The following is a 23,253-nucleotide window of genomic DNA, read 5'->3' as shown; positions in this document are numbered from 1 at the left end:
TGCTAGAATTCGAGATATTCCGTGTACCCAACACGGATACACGGAACACGGATAACAGAGGTTAATGTCAAAATTTTTTGATTGAGGTGGAATCCATAACTATCGCTTTTATAGAGAGTTGCCTGCCCCTATGCACCACGATATTAAATATTTTAATGTAAATATTTCAAAAGTTTATTATTTTGACTGAGAAAAGATAAAAATGTCTAGAATTTAAGTAATTTTAGTTTCATAATACATAAAATTTGCTTTTGTGTGAGTAGAGTGAGTTTTAAGGTTTTGTATATTCTAAGAACCACGTTTTGACCTGGTAGTTTCGAAATATTTAAATTCTAAAATTAATTAATTTAATTATTTTTTATTACTTGAAAAGTAATAAATATTACTTACTTTTTAATAAATACTTGAAAAGTAATAAAAAATTAATATATTTTCAAATATTTATTTTTTATTACTTTTTCTCGAAATTCCCGGGTTAGGTTTTGATGCCCCTTTACACAATGGTGTGGTTGATGTCACCATACTCAAATAACACCACCACTCACTTGGTTCGTAGACCACTTTCCATACATTTTTGCCCAGTGTGACTGTTGGGCCCTGTCGCGCCGAGGCTCGGACGTGCCGTAGGATAGAACTGGCCTCGCCGCCTCTTACGGCGGCGGAAAGTGTGTCGTGAGACTGAGGAGAAAATCCTGTCTATGTATTGGGCGTTTGCGACTGTAATTGGGTCGTCGGGGTTGCGTTCGCAACACAGATTTACAAATTTGCGTTTTTGAGATATGAGTAGTGGTGCACTGTGTACTACTGGGCCACTGTTTACTACCTGACCCTACTCACAGCCCTTCTTAAATAGTATATTTTAATATTTCTAGGACTTATTCTACTTCCCGTTCCGTCCGGCGGAAAAAATAATCGCGTCTTGGACGGCTGTCGATGACGCCACTATAGACAATGGATGTTTGTACGTCATACCTAAATCTCATAAACGAAACATATTGTATGCACATGAAACCTTACCTGTGAGTATTTATATTCTTTTTATTTATTTTTACAGGATGGAATGTAGTGTCCTAATGACACTCTGTTTCTCCTTCTTTTACCTTTATAAAGATATTTCATAAGATGGAAAATATGCAGAGAGGATAGGATATTCAATAAATATAAAAAGGTTCCAAAATGAACTTTGAATCGACCTCCATTGTTTATATCTTAGATTAATATCTAAAAAATATATTTAAATTAATATCTTAGTGGCGTACAATACAAAAGAATACATCCATTGTATTCTACATTATTGTATTGTATGCCACTAAGCTTCATTTTAATTTTAGCTTCCTTCAGTTTAAGTTATTAAAATTATGTTACCGGTTCAAACAACCTATACTACGGTAGATATACTAAACCTAGAAGCATCAAATAGGGTTCTTTTTCTTCATCTTCACGCTGTACTCCGCATATAGCAAGGAAGGTAGATGAACATAGTGTAAAGACGCTCAGTTCTCCACTTTCCGCCAAATTTTCGAGGGATTGCCTGTTGAGTGGCGGAACTCAACGCCGCGCTTTGCCTTGTTACCAGAGCGAAGAAATAAACAAAATAATATATAATAATTCATTCCAAATGGGATTCATTTACTGATTAAATAGGGTACAATAATATTAGTAAAATAGGCAGACAAAGTATTAAGATACTTGAATAAATATGCACTATTAAATATGCACCTATATATATATATAAAATAGGATTATATCTATATATGAAAACCCGGGTACAATTGAAAATGAGTCCGGGAGACAGTGTTCTTTCATCCTTTACCTGTACACTGAACTATTTGTAAACTTCTGTTTCATATTACGAAGAGAAATTGAAAAAATACTCTACAAATACAAGATAAATGATATTTGAATCACAAACACTTCCTCAGTTTAAACAAGTTTTAAATGTGCTGTATTAGTGTGAGCATCCTTAATTTTATATTATTTAAATGATTACGTTAATTGCTAAGTACGTATGTGTCTTAAATGTATACAGGGTGGAAGAGGCAGCGCTTCTTTTACTGAAACTGCATATAGGGTAAAATATTTCAAACCCAGAATTTAAATAAATAATCAAGGTACCTCAACGGTTTGGACGTAGGATTTTTTTTTCATTTCACGATTTTTATCCATATCTGTATTTCGAGTCACGCACACATACGTATGCAACGTTGCCGCTTTGATAGGTAAGTGTGTGCGTGCCTATGTTATACTTTACAAATGGCGTTTTATTTTAAAACGATAATTTTATTATTTATTTTGTTTGAAAAAAAAAACTTTTTCATTTTTGAGAATATTTTTTTTTTCCGAATTATATTAGGCTTTTATAGAGTAGTTAAAACTGTGGTTTCATTTAAAGTGGCGCTGACAATTCCACCCTGTATAACATATATCTATATATCATGTAAAACAGGGTTCAAACAAACTATACCACGGTATTTTAGACCCGGAAGTATCAAATGAACCCCGGGTACAGCTGGAAATGAGGCCGGGGGACACGGTGTTCTTTCATCCTTTACTTATACACGGATCTGGTGCTAATAATACTAAGGTAATTTTAATAATTATTTTTACACGTCTATTTTAAGTTAGAAATTTTAAATTTTATAAAATAGGAAGAAAAAGTATGAGGGCCGAATAGTTTGTACGTAATATTTAGGTTCCTGCCTCTAACGCCGCTACTTAACACTTTACTTACATATTTAATTTGTTAAAAAAAAAAACAAATCAAATCAGCTTCACGCTGTATCCCGCACACAGCAGGGTAGGCAGAAGGAACTTAGTGCTAAGACACTCCGTTGCCCACTTTCCGCCAAATTCTGGAGGCATTGCGTGTTGAGGGGCGGAGCTCAACGCCGCCCTTTGCCTTGACACCGAAGCGAAGCGAAGAAATGGAAATATAAATTTAAATAAATATTTCATTTCCTCGAGTGGGGATCGAACCCACAATTTATTTAATATTTAATTTGTTTTCTAAAATATTTTGTCTTTCCCTAATGTGGGACACTTAAAATTTTGAAATATGTTAAAATAACATTTATCTTTGTTTAAGTAAATTTTATTTGTATATCATATGTGTATTTATATAGCGTTTCCGCAAATCCATATCAGCGCACTATGCGCATGCTACAGTACAGTTCCTGGACGTACGAGGTTCAATACAAGACCAAATAGCTAGAGATGTTGAAGCTGAGGTACAACGACGGGGGTATAACTTGTCTTTTGCGGTAAGTTTATAATGTTAAATCATAATTTACTCTATTTTATTATTCGAGGGGCAAGGGCTTGTGCGTGCGAATGTTGCGCACGCGACAGGTTGTGGGTTCGGTTTTGCATTTCAGAAAATTAAATGTTTAATATTCTCATTTCCTCGCTCTGGTAACAAAGTAAAGCCCGGGTACAATCGAACATTAGTCCGGGAGACACAGTGATCTTTCATCCTTTACTCGTAAGAAAAAGATCCATGCTTTTGTTTACTTTGGTTTCTCTCTATTCCATATAACAAAAAAATCTTGAAAGACTTCTTTAAATACAAGAATTCTCCTAAATTATATTTGAATTGACAACCTCATTTTTAAAAGTGCTAAATTAGTGATAATTTTTTTCAGAGGCCGTCATGGCTCAGTGCCACAAGCATTTGGTTCATTCACGATGATTCTAAGTTCGATTCCCACTTAACACGGAATGCCTTGATAATTCGGCAGAAAGTGAGGAACAGGTACTCGGAGGAAACCTACTGTGAAGACGCTAGACGGTTTCCTCTAAGTACCTGCTATTTGCGGGATATAGCCTGAAACTGAAAAAAGATAAAAAAAAATAAAAGATTGAAAATTTGAGCAAAATTATGACACAATATATTTAATTGTAACTTTTCCATTGAACCCCGTACTTCCTAAGATTAGTGCTCAATGAAACAAATGCTATATAATCTATTTATATATATAAAAGGACTTGTCCTCACTGACTGAGGTAAGACGCGCGCACAGCTGTAACCGCTGAGGGTAGAAACGTAAAATTTGGACAGATGTTTACTTTCGTAATCTGGACATCCACTAAGAAGGGATTTTGAAAAATTTTAACCCTAAAGGGGTTAAATAGGGGTTGAAAGTTTGTATGGAAAAAAATTTAAATCGGCACTGATTCTTATAAAATTTTAAAATTCAGACTCTTAAAAGTATTTAATTGAACACGTATTTCATGGTTTTCTAAAATTATTTCCATAAGGGTGCAAATAAGGCGTTGAAAGTTTATATGGAAAAATTCTTAAATCTCCACCGATTTTTATAAAATTAGAAATTTAGACTCTTAAAAATATTTAATTGAACATATCTTTCATGTTTTTCTAGAATTCACCCCCTAAGGTTGTAAATAAGGGGTTGAAAGTTTGTATGGAAAAATCTTTAAATCGCCATCGATTTTTATAAAATTTAAAATTTAGACTCTTAAAAATATTTCATTGAACACATGTTTCATGGGCTATTAGAATTCACCCTTTTATGCGCAAGCGAAGCTGCGCGTGTCCGCTAGTATTTTATATTAGTAAAAATTTTTATTTTTAATATATATTATTTTACAGGACTCATGGAAATACAGAAGTAAGCCTGCGAGACGTTTAAGCTCTAAATTATAAAAAAAAAATCGTTTAGGTGTTGGATAATATATTTTGAAAAGAAAATGCTAACATTATTTATACTAAAACGGATTTTTGGGGATTAACTAAATAGTATTATATTCTTTAATATTTTTTTTTTTAATAAGATAAAAACTAAGTGGCTTCAAATGGTTCGTGTAAAATAACACACGGTGCTGCTCGCCAGTTCTGTTTTACCGAACTTGGCACACGCTACCGCGCGTTATAATATAAATAAGCATTATATATTCTATGCTTTTGCTTTTTTTTCTTACAAACAGTATGGTATTTTTTTCATTTGCTCAACTTAAACTTTTAAATAAAAGAAATATATAAATCTTGACATTATAAGGAGGAGGTGATAATAAAAACTGACATGTGATATTTTTTAAGTGAAGTTGTTATTTAAATTACAAAATGATATAAATATTTTTTACATATTTGTTTTTCACTGCTATATATTGTGTTATTTGTTTAAATGAATGATCCTAACAGTACAGTTTCAAATAAACTCGGAATTTGATATGTTGGAATTAGTGGAACGGCTTAGAACCATTGAACGCAAGTGAAAAAAATGAACAGTCTGAACAGAATTGTTTTGACAGACAGACTTGTATATTCCTGTTTCAAATGAAAAGGGACTGTTAAGTTCATGTTGCCGGAAACGTTCCGGAACAGCCATCTAGACTACTACGTTCCCGGAACGGAACATCAGCAGTACATACTAGATATACTATGACTGACAAAGAATAAATTTTACTAAAGTTTATTTTTTGCTTTTAAATGTTGATACGATGAACGCAATATAGTTAAAATATTACTTTTATACGTACAATTGTAAAACTTCAAAATTTAATTCAAATAACTAGAAGTTTACAAATCACTGGTAAATTTTTATAAAATAAATTTTATACAAAATATCAAATAATAATGTCTTATTTTAAATTTTTTGTGTACAATTTGTATAATTTTATATTAAATACTAAGAATAAGGAAAATTGTAGTTTTTTTTTACCTAAAATGCAAAATGTGATTTAATGATTTTGAATTTTTAGGGTAACTTTATTTATGGCAACGGCAGCACTTGTTAAAGAACGTCATTAACGTCATTTGTTGTCAACTTGTCAATAGCTTAGATAAAGTTGTTTGTCCCCTTGAAATTATTAAAAATTTATGAAATATTTAGCAAAATAAACTTTGCATGTAATCCGTACTTACACAAAATATAAACGTGAGTATTATTAATCAATTTATAAAAATAATAAGTGTACGTTTTCTTTCTAATATTTTTTAATTATATAAATTAAGAAACAAGTTCTTATTTCAGTGACTAATAAACAGATGTTCTTAATAATATAAATTTATGATAAATTACACAAAATTAATATTACAATTTTCGATATTATATAACATTAGTATAAATTATTTTCGTACTCTTAACAGAATGCAATCTGAACTGCCCAACACATATTTTCTATCACCTGAACAACACCAATTTTATGAAGACAATGGATATTTAGTTATAAAAGGATTCCTGGACTTTGCATCTTTATATAACTACAAGTAAGTAGAATTTCGTGAATAAAGAAGATTTATATTCATTAAAATTTCTTAATTCAAAATAAAAGTAAGTTACCTACAGATTTTTTTACGCGACTTATTGCTAGAATCATTGTTGTCTTTCTAAATGTATTCCTCACAAAAGAATTAGCGCAATTGTGGTTGGTTCAATCTCCATTCGGGATATTGAATAATATTGAGACAGAGCTTGTCTTTCATTATCTGTAATCTGCCTATCCTGCTAGACAATTTAAATTAGTTAAAGCTAATATGATTTATTTTCTTTTTGGCCTAACTCTGTATCCCACACATAGCAAGGTAATCTGGAACCTGGGAATCTAGTGTTACAACACAATTGGTTCGCTGTTAAAATGTTCCACTTTCCACCAAAATCTTTTATTTAAATAAATATTATTTATTTTTAAATAAATATATATTATTCCTATAACATAATAAAATATTTAAAAGGCAAAGGTTCATTCAAGTGTGCAAGGGTCAAGTGGAGAGAGGTTCTATGACAGTTGTGAAGGAAAACAAACTTAAAGATAAAGGTGTTGTAGGTGAACACTTGATAAACAAGGTGAGTAAAATAATGATTGTGCAATTACTATTGTTCGTAATTTTATAGTGCTTAAATTACTGTTGTGTTTTTATGACTTCACACTGTATTCCGCATATAGTACATTTTATTTCCCAACTCTGGTAACAAGCCAAATCATTGAACATAGGTCGGACAGTGGCGTACAGAGTGTCTTCACATTACGTTCTCTCTAACTATCACGCTATAAAAATCGCCGAAATGCAGTGGCATAGCCTCTGGCTATAAACACTATGGTTAAGGATTCGATTCCTACTTGGTAATGGGCTATTTTCATTTCCTTGCTTTGGTAACTAGACAAAGTGCGGCGTTTAGTACCGTCACTTAACACGCAGTTATTGGTCGGTGCGTAGAGAGCGGAGTGTGTGAACACTACGTTTCCTATGCTTCCCCCGTATATACATAAAATTTATAAAGTCAACGTAACAAACTTCACATTTCTATTCCATTTTGGCCATATACACATTTGTATAGCGAGTGTTAGAAGTTGCTATGGTAAATATAAATATATATGTATGCATGTATGATCATCATTTGTTATATTGTAACCATTAAGTATAATTGCTTGTAAGTTGTATGCAGTATATAATTGAATGAGTAACTGCCAGTCATGCCGTTTTTTGTTATTTTTCTTTTGTTTTCTTTGTATTCATGACATGTTTTAATTATAAGTAAACTTTTTTTTTATCTAATATCGGTTGCTCATAGGTTTTTCTCTTAGGTTTTAGTAAACTATTATTTTAAAGTTTGATACATGCAATATTTAAAAGATGCCATTTCTATTGATAATTGTGGGAAAATGGGGGAATTATACAGTTTGTAGCTGTATACCTATTACGTTTTGCCATACCTCTCCAATTGTCGTGTCCCATTGATTATGCGTAAAATTATAACTTCAATAACCTAATGAAGGTATTTTCCTCCCGCCAGTTACAAGATATACATTACGACGATGTCTTCATAACGTACACCGAACACCCGCGTTTGCTCCACGTGCTGTCGCAGTTTATAGGTGACGACATAGATGTTATGCATACTATGTTCATTAATAAACCACCAGGCAGTGTCAGACATCCAGCACATCAGGTTAGTTATATTTCTTTTTTGAGATTTTTTCGCCACTACACACTAATACTATAATACCTTAGCAGTGTGAAAGTAATTTAAAATAAATATCCCAAGGAAATAATAAAGTTCAATAAAATAGTTAACAAACGAAGTCATAGAACTGCTTCGAACAAAGGCTGTATAATAATTTAAAATTAAAAGAAAACGACCGACAAAAACATAGGCTAATATTATTAGAAAACGGTATTCGGAAAATGCGGAGAATAAAAAAAGATAACTAAAAAAGACAGGTAATAGAAAAGTAAACTGTATACCCGTATTTTTGAGTGACAGGAGCTCGACACGGAGAGGTCAACAGCAGCTTAGCCCTTTTCAAAAAAAAACAAACAAGTATAAACCTGTAGCTATCAGTTATTATAACAAAAAAGGCCAAAGGGGTGAAGCCAGACCGGCTTCCATGGACTCCTGGTAGAAAATATAATTAAATATTAATTAGTATATTTTTTTAAATTGTATATATCTATATTTCTAGGACTTATTCTACTTTCCTTTTCGTCCGGCGGAAAAAATAATCGCGTCTTGGACGGCTGTCGACGATGTCACTATAGACAATGGATGTTTATACGTCATACCTAAATCTCATAAACGTAATATATTGTATGCACATGATAATTTACCTGTAAGTATCTTTAATTTTTTATTTTTTTATTTTATAGGATAGAATGTTTATTGACAGGTGTTTTAGGACATACCGTTCTCCACTTTTTACCACTTTAAAGATATATTGTTTAGAATATGCAAAAAAAGAATAGATATAATATCTATTAAATGAATATAACACTTCAATGTTCCTAAATGCTATGTAAATCGATAACCATTACCTCAGTTTAAACACTTTAATAATGCTATACTAGAAATAAGCATTTCAAGTTAATTGTTCAGTATTTTGTATAATGTATATAATTACATATAACTTAACTATGTACAATGAACAAACATTGTACCTATGTAATGTATGTAAAACAGGGTTTAAACAAACTATAACACGGTACCCGGAAATAAATCCACATATTACTAGTATGACAGACAAAAAAAGGGTAACATACATCGTTTTATTTAAATTATTAACATCTCTAATATATAATATAAAACAGGGTTCAAGCAAACTATACCACGGTATTTTAGACCCGGAAGTATCAAATGAACCGCGGGTACAGCTGGAAATGAGTCCGGGGGACACGGTGTTCTTTCATCCTTTACTTATACACGGATCTGGAGCTAATAATACTAAGGTAAATTTACTATGTTATTTATTTCACTAGATAAATGCAAATGATAATTTAAAGTAAATATAGTTTTGTCCACAAGTTTGTTTGACAGTAAACGCAACAGTTTTAGGTTTGAATTCCACTTTGAGGAATGACGAATTTTCGAGACGAGGTAATATAAGAAACATATAATAATTTCTAGTTAGCTTAAATGAGGACGTATGCCTTAGTGGCTTGGATAATTTCTGGTCTAATTTCTGCTACGTTTATACGATTTCTAAAAAAAGTTCTGATGGCTAAAAATGAAAAAAAAATCGATACACTGTTGACTGGCGGATCTCAAAGCGGCATTTCATCTATGAGAGCGACGAAATATAATAATTAAATCATCCTGTGCACAGCAGGGTAGGCAGAAGGAACCCAATGTTAATTCCGTTCCAGCCTTTCCGCCGAATTCTGAAGGCATTGCGTGTTGAGTGCCAGAATTCAACGCTGCCTCAACACCAGATCACACTTTTTGCTCCTGCGTCACGACTGCAATGTAAATTTACTATATACATATGTTTTTATAGCGTTTTCGCAAAAGTATATCCGCGCACTATGCGAGTTCTGCAGTACAGTTCGTGGACGTGAAGGGTACAATACAAGACCAAATAGCCAAGGAGGTTGAGGATGAAGGAAAAAGACGCGGATTTGACGTGTCTTTTGTGGTAAGCTAATAGATTTTTTTATTTATTTATTTATTAAAAAGTACATATTATTTTATAATATATATATAGAGGTCAGTCGTGGCGCAAAAAGTGTGACTGTAAACCGACTGATTGTGGATTTGATCCCCATTCGAGGATATGAAATATTTATTTAAATGTATATTACCATTTCTTCGCTCTGGCGTCTAGGTAAAGGGCCGCGTTGAGTTCCGCCACTCAACACGCAATGCCTTCAGAATTAGGCGGAAAGTGGCGAACGGAGTGTCTTAGGTAACACTAGATTCCCTCTACCTACCCTGCTGTATTCGGGCTTCGGGATTCGGCTGACGCTGATTTATTTATTTATTTACATTGAAGCGATTAAAGTCATGTAATATAGTCTAAACTCTACTGGGACTACCTAACACAAAAGTATTTTTTCAACTCGAACCACTTCCTGAGATTAATGCTCTCAACCAAACAAACTCTACAGCTTTATTATAGTAATGTACATTTTATTTTTGATATATATTTTATTTTACAGGACATATGGAAGTACAGAAGTAAACCTGTGAGACGTTTAAGCTCTAAATTGTAAAAGAAAAGCTAATATTACTTAGATATGGCCAGACATATTATATTATTCTTTAAAAGTAAATGTTTTATTCTTACTTTTTATACTAAAAAAGGTTTTATGGGGATTAACTTTGTATTTATATAAATAAATTATGATATTTTTAAAGTTATAAACTTTAACATATAAAACATGGCTATAACTTTAATAATATGCATATAATATATTATTTATAAGAATAACTATCACAACTTCCATATAAAATATACACTTATTTAGTATAAATATAAACTTTCTAACTTGATGACAAGTTAGTTATTAATAAAAATGTGTTATTTTTTGTGCCTTCAAGAGATTACTCTTTTACTTGTATTTTTTCTATATTTTTCTTTTTTTATTATTTTTTTGTGTAGCATTATAAAATAGAATAAATGTATCTTATTTTTTATGTGTTATTATATATATTTTTTAAACATACTCAAGTACTAAATTGCTAATAAGCTTGAAGTTTTAAATAATTAGAAATGTTTAGATTATAAATCGGTGGAAAGTGGGAAACGGGTGTTTCAACACTATGTTGCGTGAAGCTAATTTTACATTATAAGGTTGAGGTGAAAATATTTTTATATAATCAAAACTGACATTGTGATATTTTTAAAGTTGTTTAATTAAATTATAAAATAAATAGTTTTTTAACACATTTGTTTCTCATTGCTTCGTTATATGTTATATATTTGGTAACACTAGGCTCCCTCTACACCCTCCTGTGTGCGCTAAAAAATTCTTACTAATTCACCGACCCCCGTTCAGAGATCATCATCAAAAGATTTTTGCTTCAGCCTCACGCTATATCCCGCAATATAGAAGTGTACAATACAGGGTAGACAGAGGGAACGTGGGGATCTAGTATTAACACATTCCATTCCCATTTAGACACTTATGTTTCCCTGTTTTAGCCAAGTTTTGGAGGCATTGCGTCTTGAGTGGCGGAACTCAACCTGCGGCGCTATGTCTCTTTGTTAGAGCGAGGAAAAAATATTAAATATTTTTTTTCCCCGACTGGGAAGACCCGCTGTGCCACAAAAAAGTCAAAAAGTATATGTAAATAAAGTAGTATAATGCTTTACACTAAATAAAATAAATAAAATTTCGCGGGATCAAAGAAATAAAGTAATTAAAAAAGTAAAAATGAACATCAAGTATGAAACTTTACAAAAGTGACCGAGACCCGACGCAAGAAGAGTATGACTTATCTGAGTTTGACCTGTCTGTCTTTCTGTGACACCATAACTCCTGAACGGATGGACCGATTTGAGTGCGACTTTTTTTATAAGCGAAAATGCAGCACTTTGCCAAGACGGACTATTTATTAGTCCAGGGTTTTTAAATGTGCAATTTACTTGTATAAAATGTTTATTGGTCCACTTAATAATTTATCTTTTTCTGAATAAGTAAACTGTCTTATTTTGTTGAATATTACTCTATATAGTATGTATTCAAATATGTATATTTTATTACAAAATTGAAAAAATAATTCGACGAAACTGCATTTTATTTTTCCCTAAAAATTGATAATGTGTGTTATTTTTTGGGTAATTTTATTTATGATAACGGCAGCATTCTTTAAAGAACGTACATTTGATAAGTGGTAAGCGTTCAGTGGTCATTAGTTATCACAATAAGTAACTTAAAGTTCTTAGTGCACTTGAAATAATTAAATATTTAGCAAAATAAACCTTTGCATTTAGTCCGTACTCATACAGAATATAAACATAAGTATAATATATATATATATATATTTTATTAAACTCAAATTTTCTTTTTGACACCTTGACGCAGAAAAAATTAGAAAAAAATTAGAGATTATAGAATTAAAAATTATTTTCGTAATAATAAGTATATTTTTCTTACAATAAATCTTACATTCATTCTCATAAATTTAGCTTTTAACAGAATGCCATCTGAACTGCCCAACACATATTTTCTATCACCCGAACAATACCAATTTTACGAAGACAATGGATATTTAGTTATAAAAGGATTTCTCGACTTTGCAACTTTATATAACTGCAAGTAAGTAGAATGACAGTTTCACGCTTTATCCCGCAAATAGCAGCAGCAGGCCATTTTGAGCCGCATTTTGCGAGGCATTGCGTATTGAGTAGCGGAACGCCGTGTTATTATTGCCTTGGTGTCAGAGCTAAGAAATGGAAATATTAAGAAATAAGAATTCATTCCCTCGAGTGGGGATCGAACCCGCAACCGTCGCATTAGTAGTAGTCACACCCTTGTACCCCGGAGCCACGACGACCATTTTAAAAACAAAGTAAAATTATTATTTATACATACATAAAGAGGTTGTATTAACTTTAATAAGGTAATTTTTCTTTGCATAAACGTTGCCTTTATATTTCTAAAGAAGATGTTTTCTTTTTAATTTTCAATGATGACTGAATATTATAGTAAGATCACATATTAATTATATATTTTTTTGGTAGAGTAAGCAGAGCGATCCTGGGTGTCTAGTGTTGAGTCAATCCGTTACCATTAAGACTCCTTAGCATAACTACTTTAAGCTATGACATAAGATAACTAATAAAGTATATTTTTTCATAATAAACACATTTTTCCTGTTAATATTATAAAAAAAAAATAACAGGCAAAGGTTCCTTCAAGTTTGCAATGGTCAAATAGGTAGGGGTTCGATGACAATTGTAAGCGAAAACAACCTGAGAGATAAAGGACTTGTCGGCGAACACTTGATAAACAAGGTGGGTAAAACAACTATTGTCGATATTTTCTCATACTTAATGAGTTACTACGTGCTAGAGTGGAGACCGTGCTTAGGCAAGCGTAGTGTAGGACGCCCTGCAGCACGATGGACGGACGATTTAAAGAAGGTGGCTGGCATCGGATGGATGCGAGAAGCCCAAGACCGGGATGGTTGGCGCTTGATGAGAGAGCCCTACGTTCAGCAGTGGACGGCGATAGGCTGATGAAAAAAAAAAAACAAAATGAGTAACTGTTGTGCTTTTTTATACCTTCACGCCGTATCATGCAATATTAATTTCCCTACTCTGGTAACAAACCACTCAACGAACAATGCCTTCAAAATTGGGCGATATGTGATACTTATATAGGGAAGTCTCAAAACTAGGTTCTTTATGCCTACCCTGTTACATAGACGTCAAGGCTTTGCGGCTTCGATTTACACTCGAGAAAGTGAAATATTTATTTACGTTTATATTTCCATTTCTTCGCTCTGGTATCGAGGCAAAGCGAGGCTTTGAGTTCTGCCACTCAACACGCAATGCCTCCAGAATTCGGCAGAAAGTGGGGAATAGAATATCTTAACACTAGGTTTCCTCTGCCTACCCTGCTGTGTACGGGATACGGCGTGAAGCTGAAATATAAATCTAAATATGCCTTTTTTATCTTTAATACCCTAATTAAAGTATTTTCTTCCACGCAGGTACAAGACTTACAGTATGACGATGTTTTCATGACATACTCAGAACACCCGCGTTTGCTGCACGTGTTGTCACAGTTTATAGGTGAAGACATAGATGTTATGCATTGCATGTTCATTAACAAACCACCAGGCAGCCTCAGGCATGCGGCACATCAGGTAAGTTTTACTTTCTAATGTAGATAGGTATTTTTCATCCAGCTTCATGTTTTATTTCTTAGCTATATTTGCGCCTGTGACTTCATCTGCGGGAATAAATTGATATAGTTTTTAATAACAAATATTAGAATAAAACCATCGCTAAATGTTAATGAAAGTTTACTAAAATATGCATTGGATTAAAATGCAGTTAAGCCGTTTCCGAGATTAACGTGCACAAAATCACAGACAAATAGACAAAAATAGATAGTACTAAATACGAGTGATAGTACTAAATACTAAAACACTTTCGAAATCGAGACATTGCAATTTTAATGGCGGATCTTAACACTGTAGTGGGGGTCGAACCTCTTTAAAGGCAGCTTTTTTTTCACGGATCACTTCCTACACCTTTTCATTCCACCACCATGTCTCAATTACTCCCTTTGAAACGCCAAAAATTCGCTTGACCCTCGCAATTATTGCTGATTGTGCTCGATCCCAAGCATCTCGAGCAGAGTCTGCCAGGATGTCCGACTGCAAGCATGCATCAGGTAGAACGTATTCATGACGGCCAGATAATACGCAACATAGGTTCTCAGAATATTTTCTCCCTCTGTACTAAGACCGCATCTAAAAACTCCTTGAACATATTCAAATGGCTCAGCAGCCTTACCGACGTGACCGTTTATAAGTATAATTAAATCGGTTAAGCAGTTATTATAATTTTTTTATATAACAATGTATTTAGGTTAGTAAATGCCACCAAAAACATATCTTCCATATACAGACACCGATCCTTTCAGATTTTATTGTATTTTTTTATTTATATGAGATATCTATATCTATATATATAATAAAACTGTTAAGGGGGTAAAATCTGTACATTGAATATAAACTAAAAAAAACACTTCAGGGGGACTTAATACAACTAATAGAAGAGAAAAATATAATTTTTGGAATTCTTGTCTGTCTGTCTGTCTGTTGTGACTCTTTAACGCAAAAACTACTGGACGGATTTAAATGAAACTTCTTTTGTCGCATAGCCATTAGTCTTCGCCTACATATAGGCTATAATTTATTTTGATAGCCCGAATACCTGATGTGAAACCCTAGCAGCCCGCCTAATCTATAAGAGATATCAATACAACGCTTTAGGAAAAGTTATTCAGCGTGATGAGCATTTTCTGTTGAAATAAAAAAAAATTGGATCCAACTTTAAAAAATTGCCAGAAAAGATATAAAAACAACACTTTTCTACATTCCCATACAAAAGATCCGTATTAATACTTAAAAGTCAATTTGGACTTTAATACCTTACTATAAAGTTTAAATGTTAGTCGCTGGACTCCGGGAAGGCAAAACAATTGACTGACGTTAGTATCGTATAAATATTATAGCTCCAGATCCCAGAGTCGCCAGGACTATTAGTCTTACATGTAGTTAAGACATATGCTTACATATTATATGCTTACTCACTAATTTGAAAATAGGATCCTTTAAAAGGTAGCAAAAAATAACGGTATATCTCTTTCTGGGCAAATGATGAAGCCATCGGATTGATCTGGTTATATATGAGGGATCTTTAAATAGTCCGTAAATAATATATTTAAATTTTAAAGAACCTTTAGGAAGTTTGGCAGAAGTTAAGGTCCACGTGAAAGAATGTGAAATATACATTTTTTACTTTAAAACATATATAAAAACGAGAATTTCTATATTAATGTAACTGGAAGTGTGCTTTAAGTTGGCACTATCTCTGAAGGTTTTTTTAAGTTAGAGAGTATGCATACAGTCTTAAGTACATATTAGATTTCAGCTTTGCTAAAATGATGTAGGTCTGGGGGCCCTGGGATCTCAGTCTTTTAATGTCAATATTTGTCAATATTTCTATGGTAAAATGTCACTTGAAATGTAAAAGTCTCTTTGTTGTAAATGTGCATCTACATTATTAAATCTAAAAGCCACAAATTTTATAAAATTAATAAAGTGTTGTGTATTTGTGACTTACTAAATATGCCTTCTATAAGGCAGTGGACAAATTTAGGCAGAAGAATCTAATCGTACTGCCCAGAACGTGAAGATTGCAATGAACGTGAAAAAAATCGATTGAGACAGACCCGTAAAGCACGATAGTTTACTACTACTGATAATGGTGCAAATTTGAATCGAGCTCCTTTTTGTTATATATATATCAATTGATGCCAGCAGTGCCTACAGCTGTGTTGCTATTGGACCTATCAACTCAGTTAGCCAATATTGTAAGGTTATTGTAAAAATTGAAATTTAAAAATTGTTATTGTAAAATAAAGCCAATAGATTGTGTTGTGTAAATTGATAGCGTAACTTCCACCTCCAGAGCCATTGTACTCATTGGTTTTAGGAATAGGAGCATATTCCATATACACTTCTTAAAAAATATTCAACAATACAACAACTGCTTTCAAATGACTTCATTTGGAGTAACAAAAGCAGTTCGGGAAAATGTAATGCTAATTTTTAAGTTTTGTCATAGTATCTGCAGTTGCATGTATGTTAATCATAACTATTATAGCCCATACGCATTACAATACATTTTTCCCTCAACAGTTACAAGGTCAAATATATCATAGAGCAGGTTTATTGTTACCAGTACCAGATAGCGACTACAAGTCTTAGCAAATTTATTTTATGAAAAATTCTCCACAAGAAATCAACCTACGTTGTACACATAACAATTCACTGAAAAGGTCAATAGTTGAACAATTACAAAAATTATTTCACGAATACAATTAACTAATTATATTTTTCAAAAGTGCAATGTTTTAATGCATCTTCTATCGATGAAGTTGCCATTGGAGAAAATTTGGAGTCACGTGAAATAATCGATTACAACGTATTAAGGAAACACATCGCTCATATGATGCACTGCAATATCCCATTATATTTTGGCAAGTTGAAGATGGCTATGATTTCCTAATCAAGATGATAAATGCAGGTAATTGAAATATTTTGTTTATGAGATGCTATGTCATCTATTATATCACTTACTAAGCACTTTAATTTGATTTGACAGTTGAATTTAGAAAGAACTTTAAAAGATCTACGGATTTTATTATCAGGAGATTTTCGCCAAACATTGCCAGTGGTTCCACGTTCAAAGCAAGCTGATGAACTGAAATCATGTTTAAAGTCCTCCAAATTGTAGGAACATGTCAAGGTATTACATTTAAGCGAGAATATTCGTGTCATGATGCAAAATGATCAATCTGGAGACATATTCTGTAATTAACTCATTGATATTGGTAATGGCAAACTTTCTATAGATGCGCTGATTGGCTGCATCATCTTTCCTGATCGCTTTTGTCAGTTAACGTAATCCAAAGATGAACTCATTCATCATAAAGTGCTTCCAAATGTTGCTGAAAATTATTTATTCCATGGTTAGTTGAACGGAAGAGCTTTACTGGCTGCCAAACACACTGATATAAATGAATTAAATTTCAATTTCCAAGATGTCATTCCTGGCGTAATGAGGACATATAAATCAGTTGATACGGCTACTAATGAAGATGATGTCGTGAACTATCTACCGGAATTTTTAAACTCACTTGATTTGCCAGGGTTTCCGCCTAACAATCTTCATGGTCCATTTAAGTGGCGGTTGGCAGTTTTTAATTGGAGCCACCCCTTTGTGGGGAAAAACCGAGGGGAGAGTAAAATAGAAGGAGTAGGATAGGTAGAAGAAGGAGAGAACTAAGGAAAGGAGAAGGGGAAGGGGGGAGGGGGACACCATTCTTCCGGACTGGATGAGGATGTAAGAGTGGCGGCTCGAGGATCCGGGGTCGCGTACCCGTATGCCCACAAACAAATATCGGACAGATATTACTCAGGACATCCTCTGGAATAAGAATGAAGAACGGAAAAGCGGTGGGACCTGACGACATTCCGATCGAAGCGTGGAAATCGTTGGGCTCTCTTGGTGTGCTCATGCTTACTGACCTTTTTAACCATATCTTGAACACTGGTAAGATGCCGCATCAGTGGCGGCTTAGCTTTATTACCCCTATTTACAAGGGAAGGGGCAGTGTTCAAGATTGTGGTAGTTATAGGGGCATTAAGCTTATAAGTCATACCATGAAGCTCTTCGAGCGCATGATCGACCTCAGGCCCCGCCGAGAGTGTACTGTCTCTGCGTCTCAATATGGATTTCAGCCAGGATCGGGCACCATGGACGCCATTTTCGCCCTCATACTTTGATGGAGGCATACAGGGAAAAAAGGAGAGCTCTGCATGTGGCCTTTTTAGATCTGCAGAAGGCCTTTGATGGGCATTGCGATCCAAAGGGATCCCTGAGGCCTATATTGAGATTATCAGAGGCATGTACTACGATTCCGCTTCTATGGTTAGGACTGCTGTTGGCGACACTAGACCCTTCCCGATTACAGTGGGGGTTCACCAGGGTCCGTTCTTATTCAATATAGTGCTCGATACTGTCTCGGCTCACATCCAGGACCAGGCTCCATGGCTGATGATGTATGCCGACCACATAGCACTCATTGCCGAGAACCGACTGACGCTGGAGCGTAAAGTGAACCTCTGGAAGGGTACGCTTGAGAACGGCGGTCTTAAACTAAATGTGTCGAAGACAGAGTACATGGCCTGCGGGAGCCGGGACTCGAGCACCATCCTTATAGGTCCTGAGCCAGCCGTTAAGTCGGAGAAGTTCAGGTACCTTGGATCCGTTATGCACGAGTGTGGAGGCATCGATCACGATGTCCATGGCCGGATAAGCGCTGCCTGGGCCAAATGGCGGGAGGTCACTGGTGTGGTCTGCGACCGCAGAATACCACCCAAGCTCAAGGGGCTGATATACAAGAGCATCGTCGGACCGGTTCTTTTATACGGCAGCGAATGTTGGCCAGCACTATCTCGGCACACTCAGGAGCTTCACGTCACGGAAATGAAGATGCTGAGGTGGATGTGCGGCGTAACGCGGTCTGACCGCATACGCAACACATTCATTCGAGGTAGTCTTGGGGTCCGTGACGTAGCGGATAAGCTCCAAGAGCGTCGCTTGAGATGGTTTGGCCATGTTACGCGCCGGCCTAAGAACTATGTCGGACGCAAGTGCCTTGCTATACCAGTTCCTGGGACGCGACCTCCCGGACGCCCAAGGAAGCGCTGGTTGGATGTCGTGATGCAGCACATGAGAGCCAATGATCTAACCACCGAGGACGCAAAAGATCGTGCGAAGTGGAGTAGTTTGACTAGGAAGGCAGACCCTGGCAATAGCCGGGATTAATGCCAGGAAGAAGAAGAATCTTCAATTAAAGCTTGTATGTGTAGTTGTAATTTTGCGAAACTTTGTAAAGGCACACGATTAGCGATAAAAAAATAATGAATAACGTAATAGAAGCAATCATATTGAAAGGAAAGTATAAAGGAGAAGACTTTTTGATGATGCGGGGCATCCCAATGATTTCGACTGACATACCATACGAGCTTAAAAGACTACAGTTTCCAGTACGGCTTGCTTTCGCAATGACTATAAACAAATCCCAGGGTCCGTTATTAAGTGTTTGTGGTATTAATATAGAAAACTCATGTTTCTTGCATGGTCTGTTGTATGTTGCCTGTACCCGTGTTGGAAAACCATCTGCTCTGTTTGTTTACGCGCCAGATAACCAAACAAAAAATAACGGATACCATAAAGTACTACAATGAAAATGAAACTGAAATTAGAATAAGTAAAAATGAAATATAATAAGTAGGTATCATAATAAGATATCGGAAATTGTTATTTTTATTGTAATTTTTAATGAATATTACAAGAATTTAAAGTGATTTAAGTTTTTTTTTTGATATTATATAATTGTTGACTTATCAACTTTCTTTATTATTTTATCTTACTAGCTGACCCGGTGTCCCGAATAGTAGAATACATATTAAAAAAAAAGAATCGACTGTAAGGCGATACGAAGTTCGCGGGTCTGCTAGTTTATAATAAATAGAGAACTAATTGGCACGTACAAACCTCGTTGCCGTAGCAACATGTAGATAATTATGTATGTCACTTCATACAAAAGTGTAATGTTGTCACACGGTACGGTACGGTAATAAGAATTATATATTTTTTGTGCATCCTCATCTCCTTCTCTAAATAAACAGTAAATGTGGCAAATTTACAATTTGTAAAAAAGGGGTACAAAGTTTATTTGGGTTTATAAATAATACCTACTACAATATAAATTAGTAATAGATGTATCTGTAATTTGCATATTCCTTTAAAAAAGTTTATATAATTAGTTTTATTGTATATAAAAATATTAAAAGTTTAAACATTATTTTTCCAAGGTAAATTTAGGAATGAATAAATACATATTTTGCCATGAAGACCATGTCATGTAATTTTTTATCCTTTTTCTTATACTTTCTTAAAACGTGCATTTTTATTTTAGGATTTATGATCCTCATTAACATACAAAATAAAAAAATAAACACGATGAAATTAATGGAATTATTTTTATTCTAAATATTATAATTCTACCTATGAATTTACCATTTATTTGTTTAGCTTCACGCTGTAAACCGCACATGGTAGGGTAGTACCTGGGAAACTAGTGTTGATACACTCCTTTCTCCACTTTCCGCCAAATTCTGGAGACATTGCATTGTTGAGTAGAGCCACTCAACCTCGCACGTTGCCTACTTACCAGATCGAGAAAATGAAATTTTTTACATACTTAGTATAAAACGAGGAAGGAATTCATGAGAAAGATTTATTTGTATAATATCATCCGTTATAGGTATAGTAGAGAAATATTGTTATTTATGAGGTTTCTAATGTGATGTTGTAAATAATTTCTATTTTTCGCTTACATTGCAAACTCAGGTTGAACTCTACGAGATTTACAAAGTTAATATACTTGTATGCCTTGAAAGGGTTTACAGAGAACTCCACAAAACTATACAGGTACCTCTCTTATAGATAAACCACAATAACATTTTTTTGTCATTTACTTTTTACAACAAATAATGACTAATTTTTGAACCGAATGTAAGCAATAGGTACAACATTAATCCTTATCCAATTAAGTACCTTAAATTTATTGTTAATTTAATGTGGCCTTTTACAACATGTAATTTAAATTAATATTTTCGAAGATATTATAGATTTAAAATGCAGGGACATAGCGGTAGGTTCAGTGTATTAAGTTTAAGCGGGCGAAGCCGTGAGCGGGTTGCTAGTATTAAATATTTCATTCAGTGGGAACCTGTCGAGTTTATAGTCGCACGCTTGTTACCATAATTAGCATTTTTGTTTTTATAACACATAAAATTCTTTTTAATTGTTTCTCTCTTTCTAGGACTTATACTTCTTTCCGTTTCGTCCGGCGGAAAAAATAATCGCGTCTTGGACTGCCATCGATGACGTCACTATTGACAATGGATGTTTGTACGTCATGCCTAAATCGCATAAACGTAACATATTGTATGCACATGGCAATTTACCTGTAAGTGATTTTTCATGTTTCTTTTTGCAGAATAGAATACCTTTGTAGATGTGACGGATAATATGCAGAAAGAATATGTCATAAATTATACAAAAAATCAGCTTGACCCTGTATCCCGCACGCAGCAGGGTAGGCAGAGGGAACCTAAGACACCCCTTTCCCCATTTACCGCTGAAAGGTATTGCGTGTTGAGTAGCTGAACTCAATGCCGCGCTTGGTCTCTACATTAGAGCGAAGAAATGAAAATGCCCCTGCGCCACAACTGGCCTCATAGATTGTATGCACGTATAAATTATACATACTTACTAAATATGCTATTTTAATGACATACCTACATAAGACATATATTAGGTATATGATAATATTTAGTTTATTAAAAAGATTAAAATTATGTTCCCATTATAAAAACCAGAGTTCAAACAAACTATATCACGGTATATTAGACCAGGAAGTATCAAATGAACCTCGCGTTCAGCTGGAAATGAGTCCGGGGGACACGGTGTTCTTCCATCCTCTACTCGTACATGGATCTGGTGCTAATAATACCAAGGTAAATTTACTATATTATTTATTCCAGTAAATACGTACCTATATATATATATATATATATATTCATGCAGATTTCATTATTGGTATTATATTATATACTGAAGCTACCGCAGCTACAGAGCGGATATTAAGTGCAGCCTTAGGTGTTCGTCGATAAATGCCCCCAATAATAGATTTTGTCATATATCTTCTATGTACAGACGGTGATCAGGTATAATTTTGTTATATGTAGAGATTATACAGCACCCGCTGTGGCTCCACTCAACAACTCAACACACAATATCACGCAATTAGCTTTCCTCTGCCTATCTGTAGCAGGGCTACATTCAGGATAGAGCTTGAAGCTTATAAATTTTTATAGGGTTTCCGAAAATGTATATCAGCGCACTACGCGAGCGCTCCGGTTAATTTCATTGATGTAAGGGGTTCAATACAAGATGAAATAGCTAGAGGCATTGAAGAAGAAGGAAAAAGACGGGGACTTGATGTGTCTTTTGCGGTAAGATAATAAATATTATTTATTATTAAGAAAATAATAGCAAATTCTTAAATACAAACAAATACAATTTGTATAAAAAATAAGGCAATCATAGGTTTTCACTTACAAATATAATCTTACCTATAGAATTACCTATAAATAAAAAATAAAGTAAAATAAAAAAATATATAGCGCACAGACCAATTTCAAATGGAAATGCAAAACTAGTTGTTGTATTATATGACACATTCCAAGTGCAAGGTGAGTCCGGCCTCGGGGATAGTGCAGTGGATCGAAACGACTAATATGATCTTATACTTTCCAACACAAAAAGGTTTTCAAGTCGAAGCAATAGTTTCTGAGATTAGTGCGTTCAACCAAACAAGCTCTTCAGTTTTATAATATCACTATAGGCTTCATATAGATATTTTTATATATTTTTACAGGATTCTTGGAAATTCAAAAGTAAGCCTGTGAAGCGTTTAAGCTCTAAATTATAAAAAAGTAAAAATGAATATTATATATTGTTTAGGTTTTGAATATATTATTTTTTAAAGGAAAGGGAAAATAGGACTTTTTATACTGAAAAAGGGATTTTTGGTAATTAATAAAGTTATTATATGTAAAAATGTTAAAGTTTTAAAAATAAAACTGTTAAATTTAATGTAAATTTAATTAACAAACAAAAAATTTAAATAATAAT

The 23,253-nt window shown here is 33.9% G+C and overlaps 3 protein-coding genes and 1 long non-coding RNA gene across 8 annotated transcripts in view; 3 read left to right on the top strand and 1 right to left on the bottom strand.

Annotated features, from left to right (window-relative positions):
* The window catches only part of LOC146535054 (phytanoyl-CoA dioxygenase, peroxisomal-like), a 12,255-nt gene extending 6,409 nt beyond the window's left edge, over positions 1 to 5,846 (top strand). For 2 of the 5 annotated variants that reach the window (XM_085192334.1, XM_085192335.1), the window contains 4 exons: positions 873 to 1,019; positions 2,447 to 2,584; positions 3,123 to 3,260; positions 3,642 to 4,573. In XM_085192334.1, coding sequence (XP_085048460.1) covers positions 873 to 1,019; positions 2,447 to 2,584; positions 3,123 to 3,260; positions 3,642 to 3,827 — 609 coding nt within the window. In that variant the 3' untranslated portion in view covers positions 3,828 to 4,573. Of the gene's footprint in view, positions 1 to 872; positions 1,020 to 2,446; positions 2,585 to 3,122; positions 3,261 to 3,641; positions 4,574 to 4,609; positions 5,662 to 5,718 lie in introns of those variants that run through there. The other 3 variants (XM_085192333.1, XM_085192332.1, XM_085192331.1) reach the window with 3 other exon arrangements.
* On the top strand, positions 5,755 to 11,118 carry LOC146535053 (putative phytanoyl-CoA dioxygenase). The gene is made up of 8 exons (XM_085192336.1): positions 5,755 to 5,894; positions 6,107 to 6,226; positions 6,692 to 6,803; positions 7,752 to 7,907; positions 8,422 to 8,568; positions 9,044 to 9,181; positions 9,730 to 9,867; positions 10,391 to 11,118. The coding sequence occupies exons 2-8, from the start codon at positions 6,108 to 6,110 to the stop codon at positions 10,442 to 10,444; spliced, it is 864 nt and encodes a 287-aa protein (XP_085048462.1). The 5' UTR covers positions 5,755 to 5,894; position 6,107; the 3' UTR covers positions 10,445 to 11,118.
* LOC146535052 (uncharacterized) lies at positions 10,390 to 14,027 on the bottom strand. Its single transcript, XR_014878381.1, has 2 exons — positions 13,906 to 14,027; positions 10,390 to 13,412 (listed from the first exon to the last, which is right to left on the bottom strand). It is a non-coding gene; the product is annotated as an uncharacterized LOC146535052 (long non-coding RNA).
* Positions 12,370 to 23,253, top strand: LOC146535051 (phytanoyl-CoA dioxygenase, peroxisomal-like). Its single transcript, XM_085192337.1, has 7 exons — positions 12,370 to 12,493; positions 13,080 to 13,191; positions 13,893 to 14,048; positions 21,377 to 21,523; positions 21,936 to 22,073; positions 22,434 to 22,571; positions 22,997 to 23,253. Exons 1-7 carry the CDS (start codon positions 12,375 to 12,377, stop codon positions 23,048 to 23,050), a joined length of 864 nt encoding a protein of 287 aa, XP_085048463.1. The 5' UTR covers positions 12,370 to 12,374; the 3' UTR covers positions 23,051 to 23,253.

Source organism: Heliconius melpomene, chromosome 10 (assembly GCF_056956725.1).
Source record: "Heliconius melpomene rosina isolate 202511_hmr_F chromosome 10, ASM5695672v1, whole genome shotgun sequence".
Classification (NCBI taxonomy): domain Eukaryota; kingdom Metazoa; phylum Arthropoda; class Insecta; order Lepidoptera; family Nymphalidae; genus Heliconius; species Heliconius melpomene.
This window is presented reverse-complemented; position numbering and strand designations above follow the sequence as displayed.